Source organism: Varanus komodoensis, unplaced genomic scaffold (assembly GCF_004798865.1).
Source record: "Varanus komodoensis strain SLA01 unplaced genomic scaffold, ASM479886v1 scaffold14_1, whole genome shotgun sequence".
Lineage (NCBI taxonomy): Eukaryota > Metazoa > Chordata > Lepidosauria > Squamata > Varanidae > Varanus > Varanus komodoensis.
In genome coordinates this window covers 12,048,999-12,076,609 of record NW_025335438.1, presented here as the reverse complement: position 1 = coordinate 12,076,609, position 27,611 = coordinate 12,048,999, and the positions used below count along the sequence as shown (strand labels likewise).

The 27,611-nt window shown below is 39.8% G+C and overlaps 1 protein-coding gene across 1 annotated transcript in view; it reads left to right on the top strand.

Annotated features, from left to right (window-relative positions):
• The first annotated feature begins 509 nt into the window (after positions 1-509).
• CUNH8orf34 (chromosome unknown C8orf34 homolog) overlaps positions 510-27,611 on the top strand; it is a 105,703-nt gene continuing 78,601 nt past the window's right edge. The window contains exons 1-5 of the mRNA XM_044424208.1: positions 510-578; positions 14,485-14,632; positions 15,640-15,771; positions 18,037-18,165; positions 23,960-23,988. Coding sequence (XP_044280143.1) covers positions 510-578; positions 14,485-14,632; positions 15,640-15,771; positions 18,037-18,165; positions 23,960-23,988 — 507 coding nt within the window. The remainder of the gene's footprint in view (positions 579-14,484; positions 14,633-15,639; positions 15,772-18,036; positions 18,166-23,959; positions 23,989-27,611) is intronic.

The following is a 27,611-nucleotide window of genomic DNA, read 5'->3' as shown; positions in this document are numbered from 1 at the left end:
GCCTAAGCAAGCCGTGCTCTTTCGCGGAAAGCAGCTCCCCCGTCTGGCCAGGCTCGGAGGGAACGGCGCGGTTGCCATTGGCTTTGCGAGAGGCGCTGTCGCTACGGAGGCAGCTTGGCGAGGCGGCTTCGGCTGGCGCTGGGGCTCCACTCCTTGTAACCAAGGAGCAAGCGTCAGGAGACACCCAGCCGCGCGGCTGCCAGCTCGTCTTTCCCCGCTCCAGGGGCTCCTTGAGCGGCCTCTTGCAACCTCCTTGGAGGGAGAGACCCCGGCATTTCCCCACCTAGTCGCCCGAGCTCGGCTCGAATGACCGCGAGGCGAGGCTGGGTGGGGGCTTCGACTGAGTTAGCGCCTTTCGTTGGACCTCAGGGTTTTGCATCTCTCCCGTCCCCGCTGTGCCGCTTCGTTCCTCCCGCCCCTCCTTACTGGAGAACCGGGGGAAGGAAGAGCAGGAGCCGCTGGAGAAGCAGCGCGGGAACGCCAGCTTCCTCGCCTCGGCAGTTTATCTGATGGCGGCTCACCAGCAAAGCAGGATTCAAGCCTACCTGGAGAAGAACAAGATCGGGCCCCTCTTCGAGGTAAGCGCCTCCTTGCCAACGGCCTTGCTTGGTTTCCGCCAAGCCGGGGTACCAGGTTGTGCTTGGTGGGAGGCGCGCCAGGGCGCAATCCGTCCGGGCGACTGTCAAGTAACTTCGCGCTGCGCTTCCTTTCAGCCGAGCCACCGGGAGCAGGGGGCGCGTCTACTCTGGGGCTGAGCGCGCGCGACCGAGCAGGACTGGCTGGCTGCTCCCGTGCGCTTTGGCTGCAAGTGCCCGGGAGCAGGCTGCCGCTCTCCCGTGCGGGTGCACCTGTCGCCTCCCCACGCACGCACTCTTCTCTCCCCCAGTGCTTTCGCCCTCGCCCTCGTTCAGGGCTTTCCTCCCACTCTTCCTCCTTTCTCCCTTTTCTCTATATTCAGTTCAGAAGCGTGCTGCCTGGTGCTGTTCCTTCAGAACTGCACGGGAGGGAGGGATCATCTCTGGGACCGTTTGCCCCTCAAGGCTGTGTTCTCAACCCTCCTGTATTCTTTCTGTTTGAGCCTATTAAGGGCAGAGGTTTCCTCACCCTGATTTGGGCAGCCTCAGTCACCAGTGTCCTCTTTCCGACATATGCACATGTCACCATCAAGTTCAACATTAACGGTTTGCCTCATTGTTTACACATGAGTGTGGTCTTCTCCCTTTCACGTATCTGCTGCCAGGCTAACCTAAGATGCTGCTTAAGTGGACCATTGAATAGTGCACACCACCCTAATGAAGCTGCAGAGCAGGCAAGGACTGGTTATTTATTTTGCCATCGGAGAACATGACAAGTGCCTCTACTACCCCATGAAAAAAAAAAACTATTATTAATGATAATGCATTTGTTGCCTTTTCATGACACTTCACATGAGCAATTCTAGAAGCTGCCCAAAGGCAGGACTAGCCCTGTATACTGTTCAGTGCTGTGAACATGCATGTTCCTTCTTCAGCATATGACCTGCCCGTTTTTTTCTTTAGCTCCGCTCTTAATATTTTTTTCATTGAAATGCCCTCCTTTCTTTGGGTTGCTTGGTTGGTTTTAAGCATTTGGACTACACAATAGCAAAGTTCTCTGGCTTCACCCAGCTCCTTTGCCTTGTGTTCTCTTCCATGTGTGACTCCTCTTTCTCCTAATGCGCTATGTACATGCTGCCCTCATGGCCCCATCTCTTTGACATGTGCCTAACAGTTTGAACAGTTAAGCTGCCACTTATGAATAGAGCTCCAGTTATATGTTCCTGCTCCCACAGAAGGCATCCCTTGGCCAAATGTTTCTGTTGCCATGCATGCTTAGATTCAAGGCAGGCAGGCCGAGTTGCAGTCAGTTGGAGTATCTGTCGCCTTTGGGCTGTGCACAGTGGACCCACTGCCTGCCTCTGCGCATGTCAATGCTAAGAGGAAAGTGTCCTGCTAGTTACCAGGGCATGGGGTCAGAGAGTGACTTTGCACTGCCTGACCAGAGATGAGAGCCCGAGGTAGCAATGCTTCAGCCTTCCTGTCATTTCAATGTGAGGGATGGAGGGTGTACTGGAGTATTGTGAGCAGGGAACTGGTGAGGGCTGCAAATGCAGACTCAGCACATGGGAGCATTTGCTTCGGGGTATAAGCAAAAGCAGAGCCACTGTGCTTGGAGAGCAAAGCAGAGGACAGTTGAAGATTTAAGCATACCCCACGCACCAGCATTGGTGGCACCAAGGCTGCAATCTTCTTTTGGCTGATCTGAAATAAAAATACCATATGACAGATTAATTCAGGATTATTGGATTCACAAGGCAGATTAAAAAAAGAATAGTTATAAAAATGACCTCTCCTGTTTTAAAGCATTTTAAAGCATTAGCCCTTTTCATCCTTGTATTTGCAATTATATTTTTCCACAGGTTACAGTATTTCTGTTTATAGGTTGTGCTTTAATATTGGCATAAAAACTTGAATCCGTTTACTAATATCTAATTTTCTGATGTTCACCAGTTACATTTCCAAGGCTGACCCAATTTTACTATATTAAAAAAAATATTGTTCAAAGCAATTAGGCTTTTAGTATTCTTTTCTTGCCATTAAAATTACCGACACAGGTCTTTGACATATGCAAATTTAATATATGTATAAAGGCTTTAAAATAATTTGCATTTCTGGGGCAATATTTATTTTTTCCTCCAGGGAAATTATTCTTGCACTATTTTACCATGAAAAGCAAGTATAATGCATCACATACTTTGAGGTGACGCTATTGCTGATTATGGCGCTGTAGGCTTAAAGAGCTGTCCATTGTGTGTTTCCAATATCCTTTTATTGCTTGGCCTTTGCAAGAGGTGTCCAGTAGTTTTTAAGTTATAACAACTGTATTCTTATAATTCCAATTAGCCATTGGAAAACTGATGTTGCAGTATTCTCTGTATTCATATGTCAGGGTAATAATCATATTGATTTAAACAGATTCAGTTTTTGTGGATGTAGTCACATGACTTACAAAAACCATGAACAAATACATCAATTCTTTGTTTAGTAAAATGTGTGCAATTAGAACAACAGAAACAAGAACAACATTTATGTGCACACTTGTGCTAAATATGACTCATTCATGAGCCTCACATGGCTCCAAGCTTGTGTGAATCTTGCCTGGTCCCAAGTTTTGAGTGCTTTGATTCAACATAGCTTATATTTGTAATGTGCTGGGTTTAACCAAGTTTAGTGATTTCAATGCTAGAGAAACATTTTCCATATTTTGAGATCGTGCCACATATCTCACAGGTGTTGTTTCAGGGATCCTTAAAACAACCTGGTAATCTGGGTCAAGGTACTGTTACTATTTCCGCATTTCAAGCAGGAGAAAACAGGACTGTTTTTGGTAAGTTTTCTGTTGAGCTTGGAGATGGTTTGAGGTTTGAACCAGGTTCTTCTCAGGTCACACACATCCTTAGCTCCTCTACTCTTCCAGTTCTATGAGGTGCTTAAGGTTAGGATTAGGATGAACAATGTATACATAGAATCTTCCTTTATAAGCATTACGATTTTGAATGTTGTTGGCATTCAGTTTCCTCAGGCCAGGTCATGGTGTTTAGAATTCATAGCTTATGCTGACTCTGGGTCCACAATGATGGGCAGCTGGATCTCCAAGGAGCATCCATTTTAATTGTGGGGGGGCAAGTTAATTTCCCAGGATTTCCCAAATCTGATTATTTCTTTTCTATACAGCTCAAAAGCTGAAGCACTCTGGGATGCTTCTAAGAGCTAGGCTAGGTCAGGGCATTGCAGATAATTGAAATGGCAGGTACCTTGCAGCTGCTTGTTTAGATAGTAGCAGGCCTGTTGCAGCTACCACCAGCAGGTAAGCCCACTGGGGGCATGCAGGTTCCAGTCTGGAAGGACTACAACAGAAGGAGCTGGCTCTGCAAGGGGGCAGTGGCAGAAGTTCAGCTTCCACGCCACATAACAGATATTGGCCATATACAGAGGGATTTTGTATGGATGGATATCACTGCCACTGTAGCCCTTGATGGATTGCCTGTGTAAGAGCAATGATTTTTTAAAATACGAAATAAAGATTTATTTGGATTTCTAATCTGCTACGTTCATTAAGGTTTGGCTGTGTAACAACATTTCCCATTGATTTATTCAGCTTTTGCTTTCCGAAAAATTAACCTTTTGTAACTTCCTGTAGTAAGAGAAGGCTAAGTCAATATACACCATAGGCAAGATATTTATGTGCAGGAAAAGGTGCCATTGGTATGGTATGAGTTGGCATGGTTATTGAGTTGGTATGGTTATTGACTTGAATTCTGTTAATGAACTAGACATTTTCAAGTATTCTGAGAGCAAGCAGAATGAGAAAGCCATTTGTTGTAGCTTTGAGCATATCAAGATGGTTCAGTAATGCAAATTTGCTGACTTTTAGGGTATAGCCCACATGTCTATTTCATTATCTATTTATACTTCTCTTGAAAAAGCATGGATTATATATTAAAATAAAAGCACAGACATGTGCAGAAATGCTTTTGAATTGAAAATATTCAAAACCTTATTTAAATGGCAAAGTTGAATTTTTGACTGCAGATAATTCATGCCAAATACTAACATGCAAACTTTGCACCTGCTGAAATGCAGATGGGATTGAAGCTTTTGAATGATCATCTTTGTATGTTGTTCAAAGATCTCATTGCAAAGACTATTTTTAAATGGCCACTTTAATGAAAAAGTATGATATTGTTCTGTGCTGTTGCAAGCAGGTACTGATCAGGCAAGGCTGGTCAGCAGTCACAGAACCAGGCTCAACTCCAAGTAAGCAGATTGTTCTAAATAGGGTTGGCAGCAAATGGTTGCCTTGTCCATCTCTTCTTTCAGTCTACTCATCCTGAACTTGAACCCTGCTTAAAGAATGTGGGATGTAAAGTTAACCAGAATGACCTTAAATTATTGTTGCATTACTTTCTGTCTTTTGTGGTTCCATCCCAGTGGACAGTTGTGGTAGTTCTAGAGGCCTCTTTTATTTTCATCTCCTCTTCTAAGCCTGAGCTCAAATTTTTACTCCAATTTTGAAAATGCAGTATTCTTATTAAAAAGGAAATAATGAAGATTAACAAAGGACTCTGTAAATGAACAAAATGCTAAAAAGACATATTAGCATAATACTCTTCATTATGCTAATTAAGAGGTCACAAAATACCAGGAAGCTTTCAAGTTCCTTAGAATTTTTCCAGGCATTCTGGAAAACCTTTAATGGAGGCTGCCAGCCTAATCCACTCATAGAATCATCAAGAAACCTTGGAGGTCAACCTAGCTCAACTCTCTACTCATGCAACTGCAGCATCCCATCTAGATGGCCATCTGATAATTTCGTCCTAGGAAGGCCTGTGTTTTGCCTGTATTAAGGGTTGGGAGGTTGCCTCTTTTTTCTAGTGTGGTGTGTGTGTGATTCAGTTTGTTTTTTGTATAGTGTGGACTTTGCCTGATTGTGTGTACGAGTGCGTATGTGGCATTCTCTCTCTCTCCCTGTTTTGTATGGGGCTAAAGTGTATTTGGTGAGTGTGTTTGCCTTTATGTGTTTCCCTGAGCATCACCAATTTTCTGCCTGATGTTAAATGGATATCCTTTTGCATATGTTTTGTTGGGGCAAGCATGTGACTTGACATTTGCTTTTCAGGTTTTTGGCCAAGTTACTTGCCTCTGAGAGCCTCAATTTGTCTTGTGTATAGAAAACTGTGGATGATTTTGTGTTTTAGAATGCTGAACTCTCCTTTTCCTTGTACTTAAATTTGTGGCTGAATTATTATTTTCAGGCCTCACTAATTTGCCATAGAAGCCAATATTAAAATGGCAAGTAGCCCTCCTGGCTATAATTTTGTGAGAGTGCCCATGACACACTCTCAAAAGTGCAATGGCTTAAAACATTTGGGATTCTTTCTGGTTGCTCGCTAAAAGCACATAGCTACTGAAAGAAAATCACCATGCTGAGAAGATCATCTTAGGGAAGATTCAGCAAGCTGATAATCAGTTTTTCAAGAGCCAGGAACAGTAGCTGGGCAAAACTACCTGCCTGAAGAAGACAGTTGGAGAAGATGTGTATTGTTTCTATACCAAACTGCAGAATAGCAGGCTGTATTCCTGACAGCACCTTGGTTTTAAAACACCTATTTGAAATCCCAGGTGGCACTCTCCAGCATATAATTTGGATGACAGGAGAACCAGAGCTGCTGAGGTACCACATACGTTTTCTGCAGTTTCTCACTTGCAAGACTGTAACACACTGTTTTATTCATTGTGTTGAAGTAAATATATAATTAATATTATATATCCCTGATATGTGAATAGTTTGACAGGTGAAATACACTGGGTAGAACCTAAATAAGAAAATGCTTAATAGTTGATAAAAGTTACCCAAGAGTTACACAGAGATCTGATACTTCCACATCTGATAATGTGGACATCTGATAATGTCTGGGTTCTCCATTATGTGTGCAATGGATTGGATATTATGTTCTCCTATGCAAAGAGAAGAAACTTTTCCATGCTTGGACGTACTCCATCTATTGCATGCTGGAAGGGAACAGGAAGAATCAGAATCCTGCTCTGCTGTCTGGGTAGATATAGGTTCACATGGAAACAAGATTAGTTACTAGGCCCCATGCTTTTTTCTGCCCTGGAGCTTGGATCTGTAGGGAAAGATGATGGAATAGCGTGATTCATTACCTAGTTGGCTCATATGTAATAATGCTGCCAGAGTTGTTGCATCAGTGTAGGAAGAAATGGTTTCAAAGACACCACTTTCCACAGCAAACATGTAAAAGCATTTACCTGCTGGCTGAGATTGATGGAAATTACAGTCTAACACACTCAGAGTGCTCCAGCTGGGGAGGCGGATATAAAATATAGCTAATATATACTCATGTAAATGTTTGTGGGAATCCTAGTCCAGTCCATGATATGCATACATATCACAATTTGAATGTGTGAAGGGACAAATGGGAAAACTTGAGGCTAGCCATGTTCCTTTGATAATGATGCATTTGCTGACCATACTTCTTATTTAACACATAATTGGCTCAGTCTGACAACAGCCCTCATTCTGTTCACATAAAGTTTCCTCTATGAGAATGGAAGCCCTGATTCACTTGGGGTCGTGTCTCCTGTATTGGGGGGAAAGCAGTCCTTTCAGATTCAGCCAGACACGTGTTAGCTTGTTGGCATGCCAATATGGGTGGGGGGGAGGGGGGGGAGGAGAGCTAGTCCAGCACATTGGCAGTTGCCCCTTCATTTGTTTGATAATGAACACACGCACTGGGTTTTTGTACTTCTTGCTTATAAAGGGTGGAGCTCTCCTATTTTGGGGTTTCCAACTTAAATCTTAAATCAATTCATCAGCATTTGCCATCTGACATTTGTAAGAATGTGAGCATAGTCCAAATGCTTTCCCCACAATCTAATTCACTCTGTTTTGTCATTAATGACACCTGTAGTCCAGGGAACACTTTGATCAAGGTAACCATATTACTTCCAAGTGAAAATTGATAGAATGTTATAGAGAAGGCAGTGCTGAGGAATTGACAAAAACTCTGATACAGGGCAAAAATGGGGCATTTTTCCTTTTCTTTTTTACATGGAAAAACTCAATGTAAAGTGGATTTTGTGCCTTATTCATATTGCATAATAGTTAATACAGTTTTGAATACAGGATTTCTTCTGGTTATGTTTGTTGTTGCCTGCTTTGATTCATGTTCTGTTTCTTCAGGGGAATACCTACTTGGACAAGTTTGATTGTTCCTACTGACAAAAACACAAACTGTATGAACTGATCCATAGTTTTCTTGCCTCCCCCACTTCTCCTCCTTAACATGATAGAGACAACTTAGTATTATTGGAGCCACCATTTTTGACTTAAGATCCTGGCGTGAAGGTGCCTTCAGTCTTTATTAAAATGTAAGTTGCAAATGCAGAACATAATCCAACAAAGTAACATGAGCCAATGCAAATACAAACCGGAAGCTGCCATCCTGTGCACACTTACTTGAGAATAAGATGCACTGATCTTAATAGGACTTCTCAGCAGCCACACATAGGATTATACTGTTACATAGTCAGGAATCCAAATGTATATAAAATAGCATATTGTGCAGGTTTGATCCTAATCATCCATATATTCAGATGTAAGTCCAATTGATTTCAGTGGAATTTAGTTTTATTTACATATGCATAGTATGTGGCTTACAGCCCAAATCTGTACACATTTGTTCATAAGTAGAAGCCAAAGAAGATTAGGCATAAAATGGGTCTTTGCATTTGACATGCAGGTTGTAAAATTCCAAGTATGAGCCACAGAAGGTTTCCTTCCAGTGTATATAGCATCTTCAGAGGAGAGATTTTCCATGCTGCCACAGTATGGTTCAATACCCCTTATTCTGACCCAAGTAATTATCAACACCCACTCCAGTGGCTGAAGCCTTGAAACACCTGCATGTGCAGGTTCCATATAATATTGTTTCTAGCTTGTCCCTTAGTGTCATTGAGCTTACTGGCACTTACTCCTGTGCATGGAGTTACATGTCACCTTGGCAGCTTGGTTTGATAGTACTTGGATTTTGTCTCATGAGTCTCTGCAGCCATCGGTGACCCCACTACCCCCAGAAGCCTCCACAGTGCTGAATCTCCACAGCAGTCTCCTCTTTTCTACTCTAGAAAAAGAATTCAGGATGACTTACACTGTTCAAAAGTACAATAAAACTGTCATAGCAATTAAAAGAATTAAAACAATTTAAAATAATCTAAAGTGACTCATATGGCTGATAAATTTAGACCTCAAAGGCAGCATGAAAAGCAAGCGTTCTACTTGTTTTGAATTAAGGTGCACTTTTTAATCTGGGTACAGTTCATTTTCAGCATGCAACATATGTGGCTTTCACATACATTAAAAAAAACAGAACAAGAATCAAAAGAAGGAATTGTGTAAGCTTGCAGTGAAAACTGAACACAGCTGGAGGTTTTCTTTCCATTTCTAATGCAGCAGTCCCTAGTGCTGAAAATATGTGGTGCTGCTTTTCTCATTTCAAATATTCTTTGGATTTGTGTAGGCTCAAAAAATCATTCTTTTTAATATCTGTATGGTAGATTTGATGCCTCTTGAAGTGTACCCAGAATCAAGATGAATCTAGTAGTATTATTGGAAGCAGGTGCCTGCTTAGCCTCATATTCAGCAATCAGGCTATCTGATTTTCTTTTTCTGCAGATAAAGTGTTTGAATTACTAGGCTTGCAGACATGTTTATCAGCTCAGTCTATATTGACTGCTACACCATTTTTTTTTTTACTATGGTTGGGCCTCTGAAGTCAATGACCTGGTTGTGATGTAGTTAGGCAAGAACAGACAAATGCCTGGACAGAATTCCATATCTTTTGTGTACAATTTTAAGAGCTATGTTCTGCTCACACAGGCCTGTCCCAGTAATCCATAAAGCATGAGATGTGTGTGCACTGCAGGGAAACAGGTTAAAGTGCACAGATGTGGATGCTGAACCCTCTTCCTTCCGGCAGCCTCCTTCACTCACCAGAGCTCTGATCCTGACCATGAGTTCAGATAAGAAACAACATGTGGGAAAGGCTCCAGAGAGCCAAGTAAGCATTGAGAGGATTCAGCTTTGTACTGCCATGTAAAAATTTCAGGTGTAAACAAAGGACTACCATCAGATGTTACTTCTAACCCTTGCTCTAAAACGCTGATCTTTACTCCTGATTTTTAAGTTCTTTGAACTTACCGGGGTTTAAGCAATTTGAACATATCAGGGTCTTGCTTCCAGCCTGTGTGATATTCTGAAGTGTGTGTTGGGAAATGGTGGCTGAGTGTGGATATAAAATGAAGTGGTCTGATGACTGACTTACCCATTTTTTCCAAGATTGGCTGACATTTAATTGCGTTATTTCAAAGGGACAGGGTGTTCTTGACTTTAAATCTTTGTCTAGCAGCTACTATTGTTCTGTGCCATCAAGTCTTCTTGAACTCCTGGCAATCCTATGAGTGAAAGCACTCCAAAATAGTCTATCCATGGCAGATGCATCTTTTGTTAATTTTCAATGAAAATGAACCTGCAAGGCCCCTAAAAATCCACTATCCCATGCTATGGTCCTAATCCAGATTGTGGCCTCTGTGCCTGCTAGGGTGAAAAATGATGAACTGATGGGTAAAAAAAGATGAAAGAAATAGCTGTTGGAGGTCTGCTTTTGCCCTTGTTTTTGTCCTAATGTGGCAAAATGCATTAAAACTGGGCTTGGGACCTCATAACAGGGCTTCCATTTTTGCAGTCTGGCAAACTTCACAGTTTCTTCAACAGCCCCCATAGCTTCTCTGTCTTTGACCCACCACTTGGACTCTGATTTTGGAAAGGATAGTTACATTTAACCTCATGAAAATAGAAATCAGTGAAACAGTCAAAACGAACTGAAGACTGCAATATCTCCCTGAATTATTACGGGTTTTCTGATTGTATGATTAATGAGATGTTATTTCTAACATGCAATTTTTAGTGGTGAAACAATTTACATCTGAAGACTACTTTAATTTAGCAAGTTTATTATTTTTTGGAACAAGTGTCTGTGCATGTGTGAATAAGTAACTCTGTCCTGGTAACTTTTTTATATGCATAATGAAGGCAAGATGTTAATTGTTCTTTTTTATTTGTGAGGTAGTCTTAAAAGAGTTGTATGTAGTGGTATTCCACCAGCAGAAGGGAAATTGCTAGCTGAACATTTGTTCTCCTTTGTACAGTTCTGACACACACCTAAATCTGCTCTGTGGGTTTGGAGACATTTTGGAGCAAACTAAGGTTTTGTAGGGACCTTAGAGAGAAGGAGAAGGTACATAAATCTAGTTGTGGAAGGGCAAGCTGCATTTGCACCCCTGCATCTGCATGCAGGCTTTTTCATAAAGCAGCTGGCACTGTGTTTTCCCAATGAAATGTGTTTTGCCTACTCCCTCTACTCTCAGTCCTTCTTTTTTTCTTTTTTCTTTTTAAAGAAAGACAAAAGCACCCATTTTTCCCTTCTGGCTTTCAGGCAAGGGCATCTGCCAGTCCTAGCTTCCAGGTAGGTAGCACCGCTTGGCAGAAACGGAATGGAGCACTGGTGGCAGCTGCCAGCTGTCTGGCTTCCAGAAGGCAACGAGTTAGCTGCAAGTGAAGGCAAATAGCGTGCATTTACAGCAGGAAAAGGAGCAGGGAAATGCAGAAGTAGTTTTTGGTTAACAACTCAGATATATGTAAAGGCAACATGTATCATGTCTAGCCTAGGAGCCATGTTCCAATTAACACTGATCAATCAATTTTATAAAAATATAGAAGGGAATTAATTCTCAAATGTATTAATCATGGCATTGCTATTTCACTCTCTTAGGGTTTTGCTTTCTCATAATTAGGATATTTAGGATATTCTTTTTTAAATAGATTCTTAAAACATATCTATAACAATCTTAGACCTGAAGTTATGTCAACTAAAACAATGCAAACCAATGTCTATTTCTATTGCATTTGGCTGCTTTCATATATTTTATATTTATTCCTACAGTGATTGTTGTTTAGCTTTTTGTAATCTTCCCAGGGAACATCTGTTATTGTGAAAATTAAATTATAATGAATATCAGTAATTTTTGATGCTTTACAAAAATATTTACTGCCTGATCTTTATGTTGTAAACCGTCCCAAGACTTTTAAGTCATTTTAAGTCAGGCATTTCTTTCTCCAGAAATGTGGAGGTTTTTTAAGGTAAAGGAGAAAATAGATATGGATCACTGCAGAATATTGATGTGGATGAGAATATAGAAAATTATGAAGAATATGTTCTGTATAGAATTTAGAATATGTTCTATATTGAATATATAACAGAAATGAAAACTGGAACTCTTCCATGACTACCTTGTGATAGTTACTAAGCAAGATAGAAAACTTCTTAGATAATAGATTGACATATGCAGACTTATGATGTAAATTATAGCTTTCTTATAATTTTGCTTGTAATTGATTGGCTGCTAAGGTCATTTTCATTTATTCAAAAAACAAAACAAAACAAAACCAAAACCATGGCCACTAGAATATTGGTTTTCATTGGATACCTGGTTGGATACAGCTGTCAAATGACAAGCTGTCAGGTGAGTGCTAAGCTACAAATGAACGTTTGCCTGCAAATAGGGTAATGTGTATATCACTCCCTGTGCAACACGCTTCCTCATTTTTATATGTAAACCTGATGGTTCTCAGTATCCTTGGGAAAGTGGAGCCTATCCCATTCAGGGGAAAATGATGTTTTGACAGCTGTAAAAAAAGGCTTTCTTTTAAAACAGTGTTTTAGACAGGGTGAAACATAGCACTCTGAAAGGGAAATGTGCAATCATAAAAATTCTATAATTCCTTGTCAGAATGCCATGTTTATCCCTTTCAAAACCTTGCAAACAGAGTGACCTGTGAATTGTGAACATGTGAATGACAAAGACAGCTTCTCCCTCAAATCCCTTATATGTTAGGATTTTTGGTGATGATAAATAGACCAACAAAAATCTTTAGATTCTTTGAAACATATATAAACATAGAAGTCATACTTGCACGCCATGCTAAATGTGGTGGACAAGCAGGAATGAGCAGCAGCAGGTCTTAGGCTCTCAGAGTTGCCTTCCACTTCTCATGCAGCTAGGAGGGGTCTGGGAGCTTTTACTGTCACTTTTAGTTAACAATAATTTTCAGAGCTGTATTGTTTAAATTAACCACAGTACAGTTCAGATAAGTACAGTTCCTTGTTCAGATGCCACAGAAAGCTGTGGTTAGCTAAAATATATTTCACAATATACAATGTGGGATATGTGCAACATGTATTCTTATACCAATTACCGTATAATCTTTTCCCCATAGGAATCTAATATTTCAGGTTGCTTTCATAGATTTCAGCATTGGATTTTGGAAGAAAATAGTCCCTTGCCATGGGTGTATGATTTAGTGGACATAACACAGAAGGATAAAGGGATTGGGAGGGAAGAAGAAAGTAAACTAACTTTGGCACTACTTCTTAAGTGCTCTTAATGAACAGCTTTAATTGAGACAGTTCAGGGATAAGAAAAGCCAAATGGCAACTAGACTTGCAAGTGAACTAAGGGAGTAGCTCTGCTATACTATCTCTTCCTACTGCAGAGGTGGATTGATAGGTGAGAGAAAGGGGTGTCTCAGTTAAGCTGATGATGGAATGGTCAAGACTGTATTTATTAATTCATGCTTGTATATATACATTCTAAGTTTTAGTTAAACTACTCTGTTATTTTATTGTCTATCTATGTAATTGCTTACCTATGCCATCAATGAATATTTATAAAGTAAAATAAGCAAAACACTTTCCCTGAGAATCATAACATATACATTTAGATTGGGAAAAAGGGTAAGAAGAGAACAGAAACAGGGTAGTTGAGAAATGTAAAATTTACATTTAGTAAATTTACTAAATTTAGTAAATTTACTTTAGTTTTTAGTAGACTATTAAGAACTGGCTTTATTTCCAATTTGTAGTGGAAAATAAAAGCTTGAGAAGAATAGCAAATTAGTTGCCAGTTAGTCTAGAGATCAATACAGCAATCACACTGGTTCTTATTTGTTCCTTTGAGCTCAGTGAAGGTGGCAAAGATTAATGATCATTCTGCTTGGTTATTTATCTTGCACACATGCACTTGCCTTCTAAAGTCTACAAAACCAGAGTAGCTTCTTTTAATTACTTGGGCTCATATTGCTGTATATTAAACTATCTTGTAAATTAGCTTCAGTTTCACTAGGTAAACTGCTGAATCCAATGCATCAGCTCCTGTTTAGTCAGAATTGCTTGTTTTATTTATTGACCATTGTCCAATGCTGCATATAACTTAGTATGTACAGAGGTCTGTATGAATGGGAGCTACAGTTCATTGTCAGGTGCAACGGGGAGTTGAGAAGCATTGATAATAACAGGTCAACCCAGAAGCATGATGTTGTAATTATTGCAACAGTTTTGTTGTGAAAACCAAAGTGTAAACTTCTCTTTAAAGTCCGGTGTTCAGAGGGTGCATTGCATAACGGTGCCATCCTTTGCTTGTATACTTGGAAGTTAATTCCACCAAGTCTCATATGGATGAATACTGCTGTGTTCATTATGAAGCCATGCAAAGCATTCATCCTGTGCCATGTGCTAGGTCAAGAGCTGAGCCTTTCACCAGATTCTCATAAAGAATGTTATTTATTCCAGAAGCAACTGTCTTCACATGTGGTTTGGCCAGGCTTTTTGTGAGCAAGGTAGAATATTAGAAAAGTGGATATCATTCTGTAAGAAATGATTCTATTGATTATAATATTATAATTACCAATAATTATATTTTAATTTTTCACTAATACAAGATGGAATTTAAGAGCATATACTTAACACTTCATTAATTTGATGTTTTTAAGGAACTGATGACCAAGCTGATAACAGAAACTCCTGACCATCCAATCCCATTTCTTATTGACCACCTCCAGTCCAAGCAGGGGAGCCGTGGCCAGCTTCAGAGGACACTGTCTGGATCTGCTGCTCTCTGGGCAGAAAGTGAAACTGCAGGTATGCGGAACAATAGTTAGTTGTCAGGCCATAGGTTGTAGGACATGCCATTTCCTAACAGCTACCTGAATTTCTCTCTGATCAGACTGATGTTTGAACCTTCTGGGCTCTGCTGCCTGCCTAAATCTTTGGCCCAATTTCACAGCATAGTGCACTGCTGTAGACCCAGTTACTACTGAATCTTCTAGCAGGAAGACTTGCTCCTTTTTTCTGCTTTGATCTCTGCTCTTCCAACTGACTAATACATGTGTCAGTTTGAAGCTTTCTTTCCATAATGAAGGCAGTCACAAGCTGTTTTATGTCCAATACTCATGAAGCTTCTGGCTTACTTGGTTACATTATGAAATCATTCTGAGGTTACTCCCAGAATGCAGATACTGGAGGACATAAACAAATGGATGAAAATATAGTATTTCTCCATAGTCCCTAAGTTTTAATGGCTTTCCTTCCCAGAAATACATCACAGGTGTTGTTTTTGAGTGGCACAATTAAATGCAATGATCTTTTAGGAATTTCTTAAGAAGCATTTAGATTGGATGACTATGGTTCTGAGATTTCAGGGTGTGCTTCCTCCTTGGTGTCTATCCAGCAGTTAAGAGGATTTTTTGATGTTAATGATTTGAGATGCTTCTTTTGTAGCATTCTACACTTCACCTGCATATAGTTTTATCAGGATATATTTTGGATATGAATGTCAAAATGACTATGCAAATAAAATCTGGTACAGTACTTATTGTTCTGAATAACACACCAAAGGTGCATCTCTCTTTCTGGAAATAATACCACTACCTAGGCAAAGAACAAAACAGAATTAAATTTGCATTGAACTTAAGTACATTTTTGTAATAGAGAGATAAGTGTCTTTTAATCAAATTCTCATAATCGTTATTGAGCATACCTGTTCATCAGTTGTGTAATACTGGTATGATGCTTTTATACAAATAGTGTATGCAACAATAAAATACATATCATTAAAATGCAAACATGATCTTATTTTTTTCCAACAGAAAACAAGGGAGTGAGAAGGGATTTTAAAAGTTATGATAAACCCTGGCAAACAAATGCAAAGAAGCCTAAAAAATCAAAGAGTGACCTTGCTGTATCCAACATTTCTCCTCCATCACCAGAGTCAAAATCATGTAAGGAAGAATGAAGTATAGTGATTAAATTCTTCTAAGTTTGTGATTCATAATAGCTGAAATAGGAGTGAAGTAGAGACTGTCCTTTCAAGTTAAAATGTGTACATCTGGAAAATTCTTGGTTCAAACCAGAGAGAGAGAGAGAGAGAGAGAGAGAGGGCTTGCTAGTGATAATGTTATGATTTCATATTAAAAGCAGATATTCCTTGTTATATAGCCAATGAGCTCTATCCACAGATTGTATGGTTCATTTATGTCTTTAATATGCATGTGATTTGTGCTTGTACAGACATACTGTCTGAAGGCTGCCATATTTTCTGCCCTCCCCATTTTAGGCCGTCTGAGAGGGTAAAACACCTGTTAGGCTGTAGTTAAATTGAAGTGTAGCATCACTTTACACTATAATAAACTGGGCTATTTCCGTCTTCATGCTGCTCTCCCAATACTTTCTGCATGAACTTCATGCACCTCCATGAGAAGATATTAACCTAAATTGTCATTTTTATGTCTTCTTAACTTGCAAGTAACAACAGCATTTTTAGGAATTAAATGTATAGAATAAAATGTATCCTTGAAAGGCAATGTAAGACTGTATTGAAAAATAGGGAGAAAGTGAGCGAAACTTATTTTTGCTACATTGTTGCAGTAAAGAAAAGCAGTTGCAATAGGAAATAGGAAGAGTTAAAATAACTTTCACGTATACTGTAGTAAATCTATTGCATTATGAATGACTGGAATAAGTGATAATGTTAATTCAGGTAATATGATGGAGATTTAACACACTTTCATACTAACTTTAATAAATGCTTGAATATGAAAGTCAGAGAAGGTCAAGTGTATCAGTAGGGAATTATCCCTACTCCTCTATAAGAATTGCAGTAGTGATTAACAGAGATAAACAGTGAAACTGGTGGCATTTTTATTGAGGAAACTTTGTTGCCTGTATGAGGGAGCATTTGATAAAAAATATTATTTAAAAAATAGAAGATTTCAGAAGCCATGTTTTTCTGTTACTCTGGTGGTATGGGAGCTGCAGAAATGCTGCTGCTTTCTGGACCAGTGCAATTACTTAAGAAAGCCTCCACTTAATCCTCAGGCCAACTTTAACTCACTTTTTTGGATGTAGAGGTTGCTGTAAGGAGAAGCCACTGAATTCACTAGCTCCATATGGTCAGAGTTTTCTTATGTTGCCCCGAGGCATGGCAAAGAGTCAAAGTCAAGTGAATGCTGGGCTGGAGAAAATTACTCCCAGTTCGGTATAGCACATGCTTCTGGATATAGAAACAAGATCAGAGTCCTGTATTTCCCCAATAATCCTATGCTGTTTTTTCCTTTCCCCCTAGTATAATGATGGACTCAAAGTCCAAGTAGACAGTTATAAGGAAATGTGGACAGCATATGAACCTATCGTAAAATTATTTTTATTAATAGCAAACTCAAGTTCTGAGTTATGAAAGCCATTTAGTTAAAATGTGCCTCTGAGAAACAAGAGGAAGAATGCATAGGGGAATATTAACATTTTCAGAATTAAAGAATAAAAACCTTTAGGAAACTGAACTATGAGAAGACTATTCCTCACTCTCCTCAAACCAAATAGTCCAATGAAGACTGAGTGCACCCCCCCCCCCCAATGTTGGGTTTCTCTTGTAGTGATGGGGAAATGGAAAACTGGGGAGAGAGGTTATGGAGTATGGGGAAATAAGAGATGGCTGGATGGAATACTGCAGCAGCACTACGTACTCGTATAGATTACATTTCCAATTCTCTCTTCAAAAATCAGAAGGCCTTTCTCTGTTGGATTAGTGGTGGATTTATTCAGCATCCCTTGCCATGTTGTGGTTAATATAACAAATATCCTCCTGGGAAGCGTCCTGGCAGCCTTCTTCACTTTCTTTATGTTTTCTAGTATACATGTATCCTAGGGATGTACTGTATGTATGTATGTATGTATGTATGTATGTATGTATGTATTTGCATTTTATCCTGCATCTTTATTCAGAAGGATACCTTGGTAGCTTAATTCTAATGAAGCTAATGCATTTTGATTTAAACATATTCTGCATACTTGCATGTTGATAAACCAGAATAGTAAGAAATGATTTCATATTCACAAAGTGTGAATTCAAGTTTTTAATTTAAAATATATATCAAGAACTGGGGCAAGTAGATCTCTAGTATTCTTTGGAGTATCCTATCTTGGATATAGGCTCTTGTTATAGATTTTTTATTTCATAAGGAAATACATTGTGCTTTATTTTATTTTAGTACCAAGATCAACAGAACACCCCAAATGGGACTGGAGATCAAAATCAGAGCATCATGATTTTGATGAATTAAATCATATACTTCAAGAAAGCAAGAAGCTGGGTAAAGCCTTGGAGAATCTTTCTCGAAGTAAGTTGATTACTGCAGAATGCTGTGTACATTTCAGCAATATTCTTAAAAGGCACGTGACTTCCCTTATTTATAGGAATACAAATTAGGAATAACTCAAGTCAATAGAATTATGATCCCAGGTTCACTGGACCTAGATTTACACAGTCACTTAAAACACAGTTTAAGGACAGGATAAAGCTTGAATATGTATTGCTTGTGCATTTTTAAGCTGGAAACCTTAAGAATTTCTGATCATTGCAATGGCCTACGATCCTTGAAGAAAGCAAAGGAATGCCACTAGCTTGATAATAAATTGTGGTATCCAGCTAAATGTCTTATCAGTCATTTCCTGTTCAATACTTTTCAGGAAAATGTAAATTTGATTTTCCATTCTTGCATCTTTGAAATATGGGAGTTAGTAAGGATGACATTGAATAGTGGGACACCTACAGATGGGTAGCTCTGTCCTATATCCAAGCAGAATTATTGCAAGTGAGCAAGTTTTTTAGATTTTTTTTTTTATGCTCTGTCAAATGTGCATCATGAACACTAGCATAGACCTCTGGTGAAGAATGGTATGACTGACATTTTAAAGTCTGTTTCCACAAATTTTAAGGCAAGATAAAATTATCTAAGTGTTGCAGTTGCTAAGCGATACTATTTTTGCTCAGATAATGCATCATTCATTATGTAATGGCCAAAATCAAAATGCTGAGATTGAAAGCCTTGATCTTAAGCATGTTTATCTGGAAGCAAGACCCCTTGCTTACAGTGAAATCTCTTTTTACATTTGTGTCATCCTGGTCCACCACTGGTACAACTAAGCCACTGGTAGGGGTAGAAGAATAGGACTTAATCTAAATCCTCCCCAGACCCACTCTCAGTTCTCATACCAATGTAATGTAACATCGCTAAAAGAAAAAGTGTCAGGGCAATGTCAGTTTTCAAAACAATGGTAATTTTATATCTTTTTATTGCTCTCCTCTATTCCTGTGATTGTTTGTTTCTTCGGTGCAACTGTAATTGCCACAGATTTGTAATGCAGACACCTAGCTACCTATACGCACATCTATACATGTGCATGCACACACATATCCATACACACAGTGATCCATTATGTATGGAGTCCTAGGTCCAGTGCTGCTCCTCCACTGCCATATTCAGTAGAATCAGGAGTGTATAGGGCGGGGGGATTCCCTCCCCATCTGCATACCCCCAACATGTATTCCATAGTACTGGGAAGACCTCTGGAACAGACCTTCAGGGTGCATGGAGGGCTGCAGTGGGCACAAGAGAAGACAACTGCTTATATGTTTTTGGATTTAACCTCCAGATTTTTATTAACTTGCATCACAGATGTTGTCCCCTTCAGTCTAAAGCACCAAAACAGCAGGGACTTAAGAATCGTGTTATTAAATAGAAGGTCAGCTGTTTGTAGATTCTTCCTTTTGCTTTGCCAGATAATGTCTTCTGGCTGTACCTTTTCAAGGATTTTTTTACTCAGATTCTCAGAACACTAAGACAGTTTCTAAGACAGTTAGTGTGCATTATTGGGTTCAGAGATATTTCTTCAAGGAGATTATGTTGTTGACCTGTTTTGGAAATTTGGGAAACATGGCAGCTATTTGGTTGTAGAGTAAGCTAATTCTAATGTAAATGGTACAAAAGTAACATTTGCACAATGTTACTGGATAGTTTGTTTTAATGTCATAAGCTAAAGTCATAAGCATAAGAGAAATGATCCCAGCTGTGGTGTGTCAAAACCAGATTTACTTAAGCAAATAAAAATGTTGGGTTTTTTTTAGCAAGGACGTCTGCTGGCAATTCAGAAAGAATGGATCAGCACAAACCTCTTCTTTTAAATATAATACAAGTCATTGGGCAATTTGGTGTATTTACCCCATGGGCCAAAAAGGAAACAGGTTACAAACCAGTATGTCTTCTATAAAAATGGCTTCAGTGACATTAAAATAATGGCAACAATCTTTCTGTGCTTACTTGGAGGAAATCACTGTAGGCAAGAAAGCAGTGGCTTCTTTAAACTGATGAAACACATGAGGTGAGACTCACATTTTCAGTGAGAGTGATGCTTTTTAAAGTGAGGAATGATCCTACATATCTGACAACCAAGATGGAGTCATCTGATTGGTGTGTAATATCTGGTTTCTTAGAACAAGCAGTGTTAAAGGGATGCATTTTGAGGTTTCCATCTTTCCAAAGCATAACATGGCCACTCTGCTGGCTTCCTTCCCACTAGAAAATGGTGGCAGTGGTATGTTTTCAATATACAGATTTTGAACAGGTTTGGTGTCTATCAAACCCTAACCCAAAACATTTTGTTGCCTGAGGCAGAGTAGCTAAATCATGCCCACCAAGTCAAGGGGCATCATAGTCAAAGCCTGCTAATAATTTTCAAATTATTTTGAAAATCCCAGAAGCAACGCCTTCCCCATCCTTCCTGGCAGCAAAGTCAAAATAGGAAGATTGGTGATTTGAAGGTGTGTGAAAAATGATGTGAGAAACAGATATTTTAAATCTATTTTTTCCAGTAATCTTTTTGGAGATTACTGGAAAAAAACCTGCATTTGTCTCTGATTATCATCCAGCCTTCACACCTCTAAATATGCTTTCATTTAAGCATCTAATAAATGAATTAAATGAAATTAAATAGATAATTTACTACCATTTAATGACATCCTCTGCTGTCTAAGATAATTGCCTCACTGACTAATATCAGGGACAGTACCTTTCACTGTGACAAAATGTTGCACAGATACTGAGAACTTAAAAAGCAGCAGCTTTAGAATATTGTGCAGTATCTAATTCCTTGAACAATACAGCATATATGTTCATGAATAAACAATTTTGATGGAAAGCTGCAGCTGATGGTAACCAGACCATCAGACAAAGTTCTACCTATTGTGACCAGAGGGTTTGCATCCAGGCTGGATCAACATAGTCTGTCATTCATAACAGGTAGAAGGTTAAGTCAAATTCTGTGGTCAGGCTCAGTGAAGGCAGACGCTGATACAAGCAAATATAGCTTGCCTAAACAGTAATATGCAGACCTGATATGAACATAACCAATTGTAGTTTGTAGGTTGGTGTGTGTAAACACACACACATGCACAAATGTTTGTGCACGTGCATGCACACCCAGATGAACTGCATCAGGGGCTCTGAAGAGGAAACTAATCAGTACCTTCAGATACCACTGTGATAGGCAAAATCGTGAAAATTCAGTGTTTCCCAAATTTCCTGCTGTAGTTGGCCCTGGTCAACTACAGAATCATTCCCATGACTCTGTGGGAAGAGCCTCCCTTCTCACACATTTAGTAAACTCCTGGAAGAGAGACATGGTCCCCAGTATGCAACATTGCATTGAGGGTGTGCATACAGCCTCATGCATGAACAATTAAAAATAGGTAGGGCTTTAGTTGCACCCTTAGTTACAAGTAGGAAGGTCAGGGCAGCATATGCCTTCATCCTGTTTGACATTTAGTGTACTTGTGGAGTAGCTGTGGACATAGGAGATCCTTGTTTACACCAGCTGAGCTATTATCTTGATAGTGTCAGGAGGGATGTCAGCAGGAGCAAGTTAGATTATAGTAAGCAGCCAAGAATCTGGGACTGGAATATCAAATCAAGGTGACAGCCTAGCAGAAACCAGAGTGCAATCAGTAAGTGTCCAGTTGCAGGATTTTAACAGATAACAGGGTGGCTTACCAGTGGAAAATATGGAATTATAGCATTCTAAGGGTCAAGTAGGACAAAGAGTGAGAAATAAAGGCTCTGTGGTCATTTTTATTTCAGGTGAACTGTTAGTCAGGCAGAGTCAAACCTGCATAAGTCAGATAAGCTTATGGGAGACAGCAGGAGCACCTGATCTTGTGTTTCAGTGATATAGTTTGATAGAGTACTGAGACACAGAAACTAAGATGCTAATCAAGACTCTCTCAAGGCCAACAGAACAAGCTGAGGCTTCCCATAGATGTGAAGGAGTATTTTAGTATTTTTTAGCATTGTAATTACTGACACTTTGTCAGTTTGGAAAGAGATTAGTGTCAAAGTGTGGAGGGCTCAATCATGCCCTACTCTAGGATGCTCCTTCTTTTCCCCACATACCCAATTTTCATTTTTTTAAACTTCCAGTCAGCCAGCATTCTGTGCCCACTGAATTTGCTCTGTCCTCATTGGCCTGTTTTGCTTCCCCCCCATTTTATTGACTCCATTTTGAGTTTTTGGGGTAGACACTTTGTGCCCAGTCTCACCTATATTAGCACCATTGATTTTTCAACAGATTTGAGTGAAGATATTAATGTAGCTGAGACTGGACTCAAATTGTCTAATCCAAGCCTCCAAATGAAGAAAGTTTTCTTCTTTTAAAATCTGATTTCTAAAGGTAGTGCTTTGTTTTGTCCCTGGAGCTGTTTTAGGATATGTTTCTCCATAAGAGCCAGGAAGTGGCCTCTCTAGGCAAGTGGTTAGGACTAGGGTTCTTTCTGTCCTTCGTGTATGTCTGTGCTCTGTCCTCCCCTTCTACCTTTTGGCAGCAAAAGCTTACACATAAGAAGATGAATCACTATAAGAAGGAATGATGATTCCTGGACCCAGTATCCCTACAACCAGAAATGGACGGATGTATTTTCTTGGCTAAATTAATCCCTATGGATTAAAAACAGATTAACTGCTTGAAACAAGTGCATTTTATTTGGTGTGTATGTACTTTGTGAATGTAGTGTGAAAAAATTCCAATAATGGCAAGTATATTTGCAATCCTAAATATTGATCCAATCATAAAATGCTAATTACCGTATTCTGTACTACACAGTGCTTTTTCATCACAAAAGTCAATACGAGGAAGTAATCAAGACTGACAAATTGGTCAATATGTAATCAGTTCTGAAAAGCTTTTAAGGAACTAGGAATCAACCTCTTTTTAGTGAATTTTAAAGTGCACATGGCATGTGATTTTGTGTGTGTGTGGCATTTTGAAAAAATATGCTCTGTTGAACCCAATTGGATCATTTTATTCCTAGAAGGTCCCAGAAGCTCACACAAATGGAAGGGCATATAGACAATTTTTCCCCTTATTTCCCCCTCCAAAAATAGATTTCGAGGTTTCCCGTACAGTTTAGTACTATGAAATTGGGCCCAGATGAGGCAAGGCTCATGTGCTTCCCCTTTCTTCTATTCCAGCATAGTAATGAACAAGAAACAGGTAGGTTTTACTTCCATTTTCAGCTAAGCACAGTTACCCATATTGTACTAACTGAGAGTTGTGGTTAGTCTTACTTAAAGCTTAGGAAAAGAAGCCAGAGTTGTAAAGCATGATTTGAAGTTGGCACAGCTCCCAGCTGTTGCTGTTATGTGCTGTCATCTCCAACTTACAGTGACTCTGTGAATGAAAGCTCTCTCCAATGCCCTATCCATGACAGTCCTGCTTGGCTATTCTAAATTCAAGGCTGTAGCTTTCTTTATGGAGTCACTCTATCTCTTATTTAGTCTTCCTTTCCTTCTTCTACCTTCAACTTTCCCTGGCAAAGTTTCCCTAAACCCTGCTTAAGTATAACCACAATTTGTCTGGCCTCTGATAAAATGGGTAAACATAGTTGAAAGTAGGAAAGGATTTTCATGTATAAGCCATGAAAATCCTATAATTGCAAACCATAGTGACTGATCACTTTAATTACAAAAACAGATTGTCATGGAGGTTGATTTACTCTAGCTGCAGGGTAATTACACAAACTCAAAGTGATTTGCTTTTAGTTATTTATTTTTTAAATAGATCACAATCTTGTTTTGTTTGCAGGTATCGCGATATCTGATGAGCTTGAAAAGGTAAGAGTCATATCTAGTAACCCAATTCATATTCATGGACATTATATGTCTCTCACAGATTTTCATCAAGGGAGACAATTTCCCTCTTTCCCTCTTTTTCTCTCACTTACACACTCACAGATGCACACAGAGTTGTGCTCACAGATGCCCACACACAGTTGCATTCAGATTAACAGGGATTTTTTTTTCCTGATAACATGTTTAAATTGGGGTAACTGTGGTCATCAGATTATGATAAAATGTACCACACATACCTAGCTGGGTGTGCACTAGCTGGGTTTGGAGACCACATGGTGCAATTGCCTACCTGGTACAAAGGTTACAGCGATCACACATCGCCTAGAGAGTCTTGTAGGTGGTGCAGGGCTGGAGTCAGTAGTCTTGGTCCATGTTGGTACTAATGATGTGGAGAAACATATGTAGTCATGAGACCCTGGAAGCCAAAGTTAGTTGCTAGGTGAAAAAGTGAAATCCAAGACTTTCCAGGCTCCTCAAGGGGAACCAGTTAGACAAGCACAGCTCAGAAGTATCAATGTGTGAGTGAGATACTGGTCTATAGAGAAGAGTTCAGATTGGTTAGGCACTACGGAACATTTTGGGACAAGTCAGGCCTGTACACAGGGATGAGAATTATATAAATACATCAGAAGAAATCAGCTAAAACAGCAGTTGGACCATTGGATGGTAATAGAATTAAAGGAGTGTTAAAGGAGAATGGTGAAAGGAAAGTCCGATGCTGCAAAGATCTATACTCCATAGGAACCTGGAATGTAAGATCCATGAATCAAGGCAAGCTGGATGTGGTCAAGCAAGAGATGACAAGATTGAACATCAACATCTTAGGAATCAGTGAACTAAAATGGACAAGAATGGGTGAATTTAATTCAGATGACCATCAGGTATACTACTGCGGGCAAGAATCCCTCAGAAGAAATGGAGTAGCCTTCAAACGGCTTGGGACCTGGATATCTAAAGGAATGCTTGCGCCCATATATGCCTTCCCGCCCCTTGAGATCGGCAACGGATGCCCTTCTCCGGGAACCCTCTGTGAATGATATTAGGAGGGTGAGTACCCAGGGGAGGGCTTTCTCTGCGGTGGCACCCCATCTATGGAATGCACTCCCCAGAGAGGTCCGCCTGGTGCCATCATTATTTGTTTTTCAGCGCCAGGCTAAGACCTTTTTATTTAAAACTTATTTTAATTGCTAAATTATTGAATTAATTAGGATTATAAAATTAGCCAAGAATGCATCGGGGGTTTTTAAATGTTTTTTTTCTTTTAAATTATTATATTATTATTATTTATGTATGGTTTTATGTATTTTTTGTGAGCCGCTCTGAGGATTTGTTGCAATGGGGGCAGCATAGAAATGTTTTAAATAAATAAATAAATGTCAATAAAAGAGTAGGAAAAGCAGTACTGGGATACAATCTCCAAAATGACAGAATGATCTCAGTTCGAATCCAAGGCAAACCATTCAACATCTCAGTAGTCCAAGTCTATGCCCCAACCACTGGTGCTGAAGAGGCTGAAGTTGACCGGTTCTATGAAGGCCTATAACACCTTCTAGAATTAACACCCAAAAATGATGTCCTTATCATCATGGGGGATTGGAATGTTAAAGTAGGAAGCCAAAAGATGACCGGAATAACAGGCAAGTTTGGCCATGGAATACAAAATGAAGCAGGGCACAGGCTGGTAGAATTTTGTCAAGAAAATACGATGGTCATAGCAAACACTCTTTTCCAACAACCCAAGAGACAACGAATGTTCAAACTACCGCACCATTGCACTCATTTCACATGCTAGAAAGGTGATTGCTCAAAACGACTCTACACATGGACATCCCCAGACGGTCAGCACAGAAATCAGATAGACTATGTGCTCTGCAGCCAAAGATGGAGAAGCTCTATACAGTCAGTAAAAACTAGACCAGGAGCTGACTGTGGCTCAGATCATGAGCTTCTCGTTGCAAAATTTAGGCTTAAATTGAAGAAAATAGGGAAAAGCACTAGGCTTTTAGGTATGACCTAAATCAAACCATCCCAAAGAAAAAGAAATGCAAGAAAGCAAATGGCTGACTGAGGAAGGTTTACAAATAGCTGAGGAAAGAAGGGAAGTGAAAGGCAAGGGAGAAAGAGAAAGATACACCCAATTGAATTCAGAATTCCAGAGAATAGCTAGAAGAGATAAGAATGCCTTCTTAAATGAACAGTGCAAAGAAATAGAAGAAAACAGTAGAATAGGGAGGACCAGAGATCTCTTCAAGATAATTGGAGATATGAAGGGAATGTTTCATGCAAAGATGGGCATGATAAAGGACCAAAATGGCAGGGACCTAACAGAGGCAGAAGAGATTAAGAAGAGGTGGCAAGGTTCCACAGAAGAACTATACAAGAAAGAGCTTAACATCCCTGATAACCACGATGGGGTGGTCACTGACCTCGAGCCAGACATCCTGGAATGTGAAGTCAAATGGGCCTTAGGAAGTCTGAACAAGAACAAAGCTAGTGGAGGTGACAGCATTCCAGCTGAGCTATTGAAAATCCTAAAAGACAATGCAGTAAAAGTGCTACACTCAATATGCCAGCAAATTTGGAAAACTCAGCAGTGGCCACAGGATTGGAAAAGGTCAGTTTACATTCCCATCCCAAAGAAGGGCAATGCCAAAGAATGTTCATACTACCCCAGCATTGCACTCATTTCACATGCTAGCACAGTTATGCTCAAAATCCTACAAGCTAGGCTCCAGCAGTACGTGGACTGAGAACTACCAGAAGTACAGGCAGGATTTCGAAGAGGGAGAGGAACTAGAGATCAAATTGCCAACGTACTCTGGATCATGGAGAAAGCTAGGGAGTTCCAGAAAAACATCTACTTCTGCTTCATTGACTATGCTAAAGCCTTTGATTGTGTGGATCACAACAAACTGTGGCAAATCCTTAAAGAGATGGGAATACCAGACCATCTTATTTGTCACTTGAGAAACCTATATGCGGGTCAAGAAGCAACAGTGAGAACTGGACACAGAACCACTGATTGGTTCAAAATTGAGAAAGGAGTTCAGCAAGGCTGTATACTGTTGCCCTGCCTATTTAACTTATACGCAGAGCACATCATGAGAAAGGCGGGGCTAGATGAATCACCAGTTGGAATTAAGGTTGCTGGGAGAAATATCAACAGCCTCAGATATGCAGATGATACCACTGTAATGGCAGAAAGTGAAGAGCAACTAAAGAGCCTCTTGATGCGGGTGAAGGAGGAGAGTGCAAAAGTTGGCTTGAAACTCAACATTAAGAAAACTAAGATCATGGCATCCGGTCCTCTCAGGTCCTGGCAAACAGATGGGGAAGAAATGGAGGTAGTGACAGATTTTATTTTCCTGGGCTCCAAGATCACTGCAGACGGGGACTACAGCCAAGAAATTAAAAGACGCTTGCTCCTGGGGAGGAAAGCTATGGCAAATCTAGACAGCATACTAAAAAGCAGAGACATCACCCTGCCAACAAAAGTGCGTATAGTCAAGGCTATGGTTTTCCCAGTTGCAATGTATGGCTGTGAAAGCTGGACCATAAGGAAGGCTGAGCGCAAAAGGATTGAGGCCTTTGAATTGTGGTGCTGG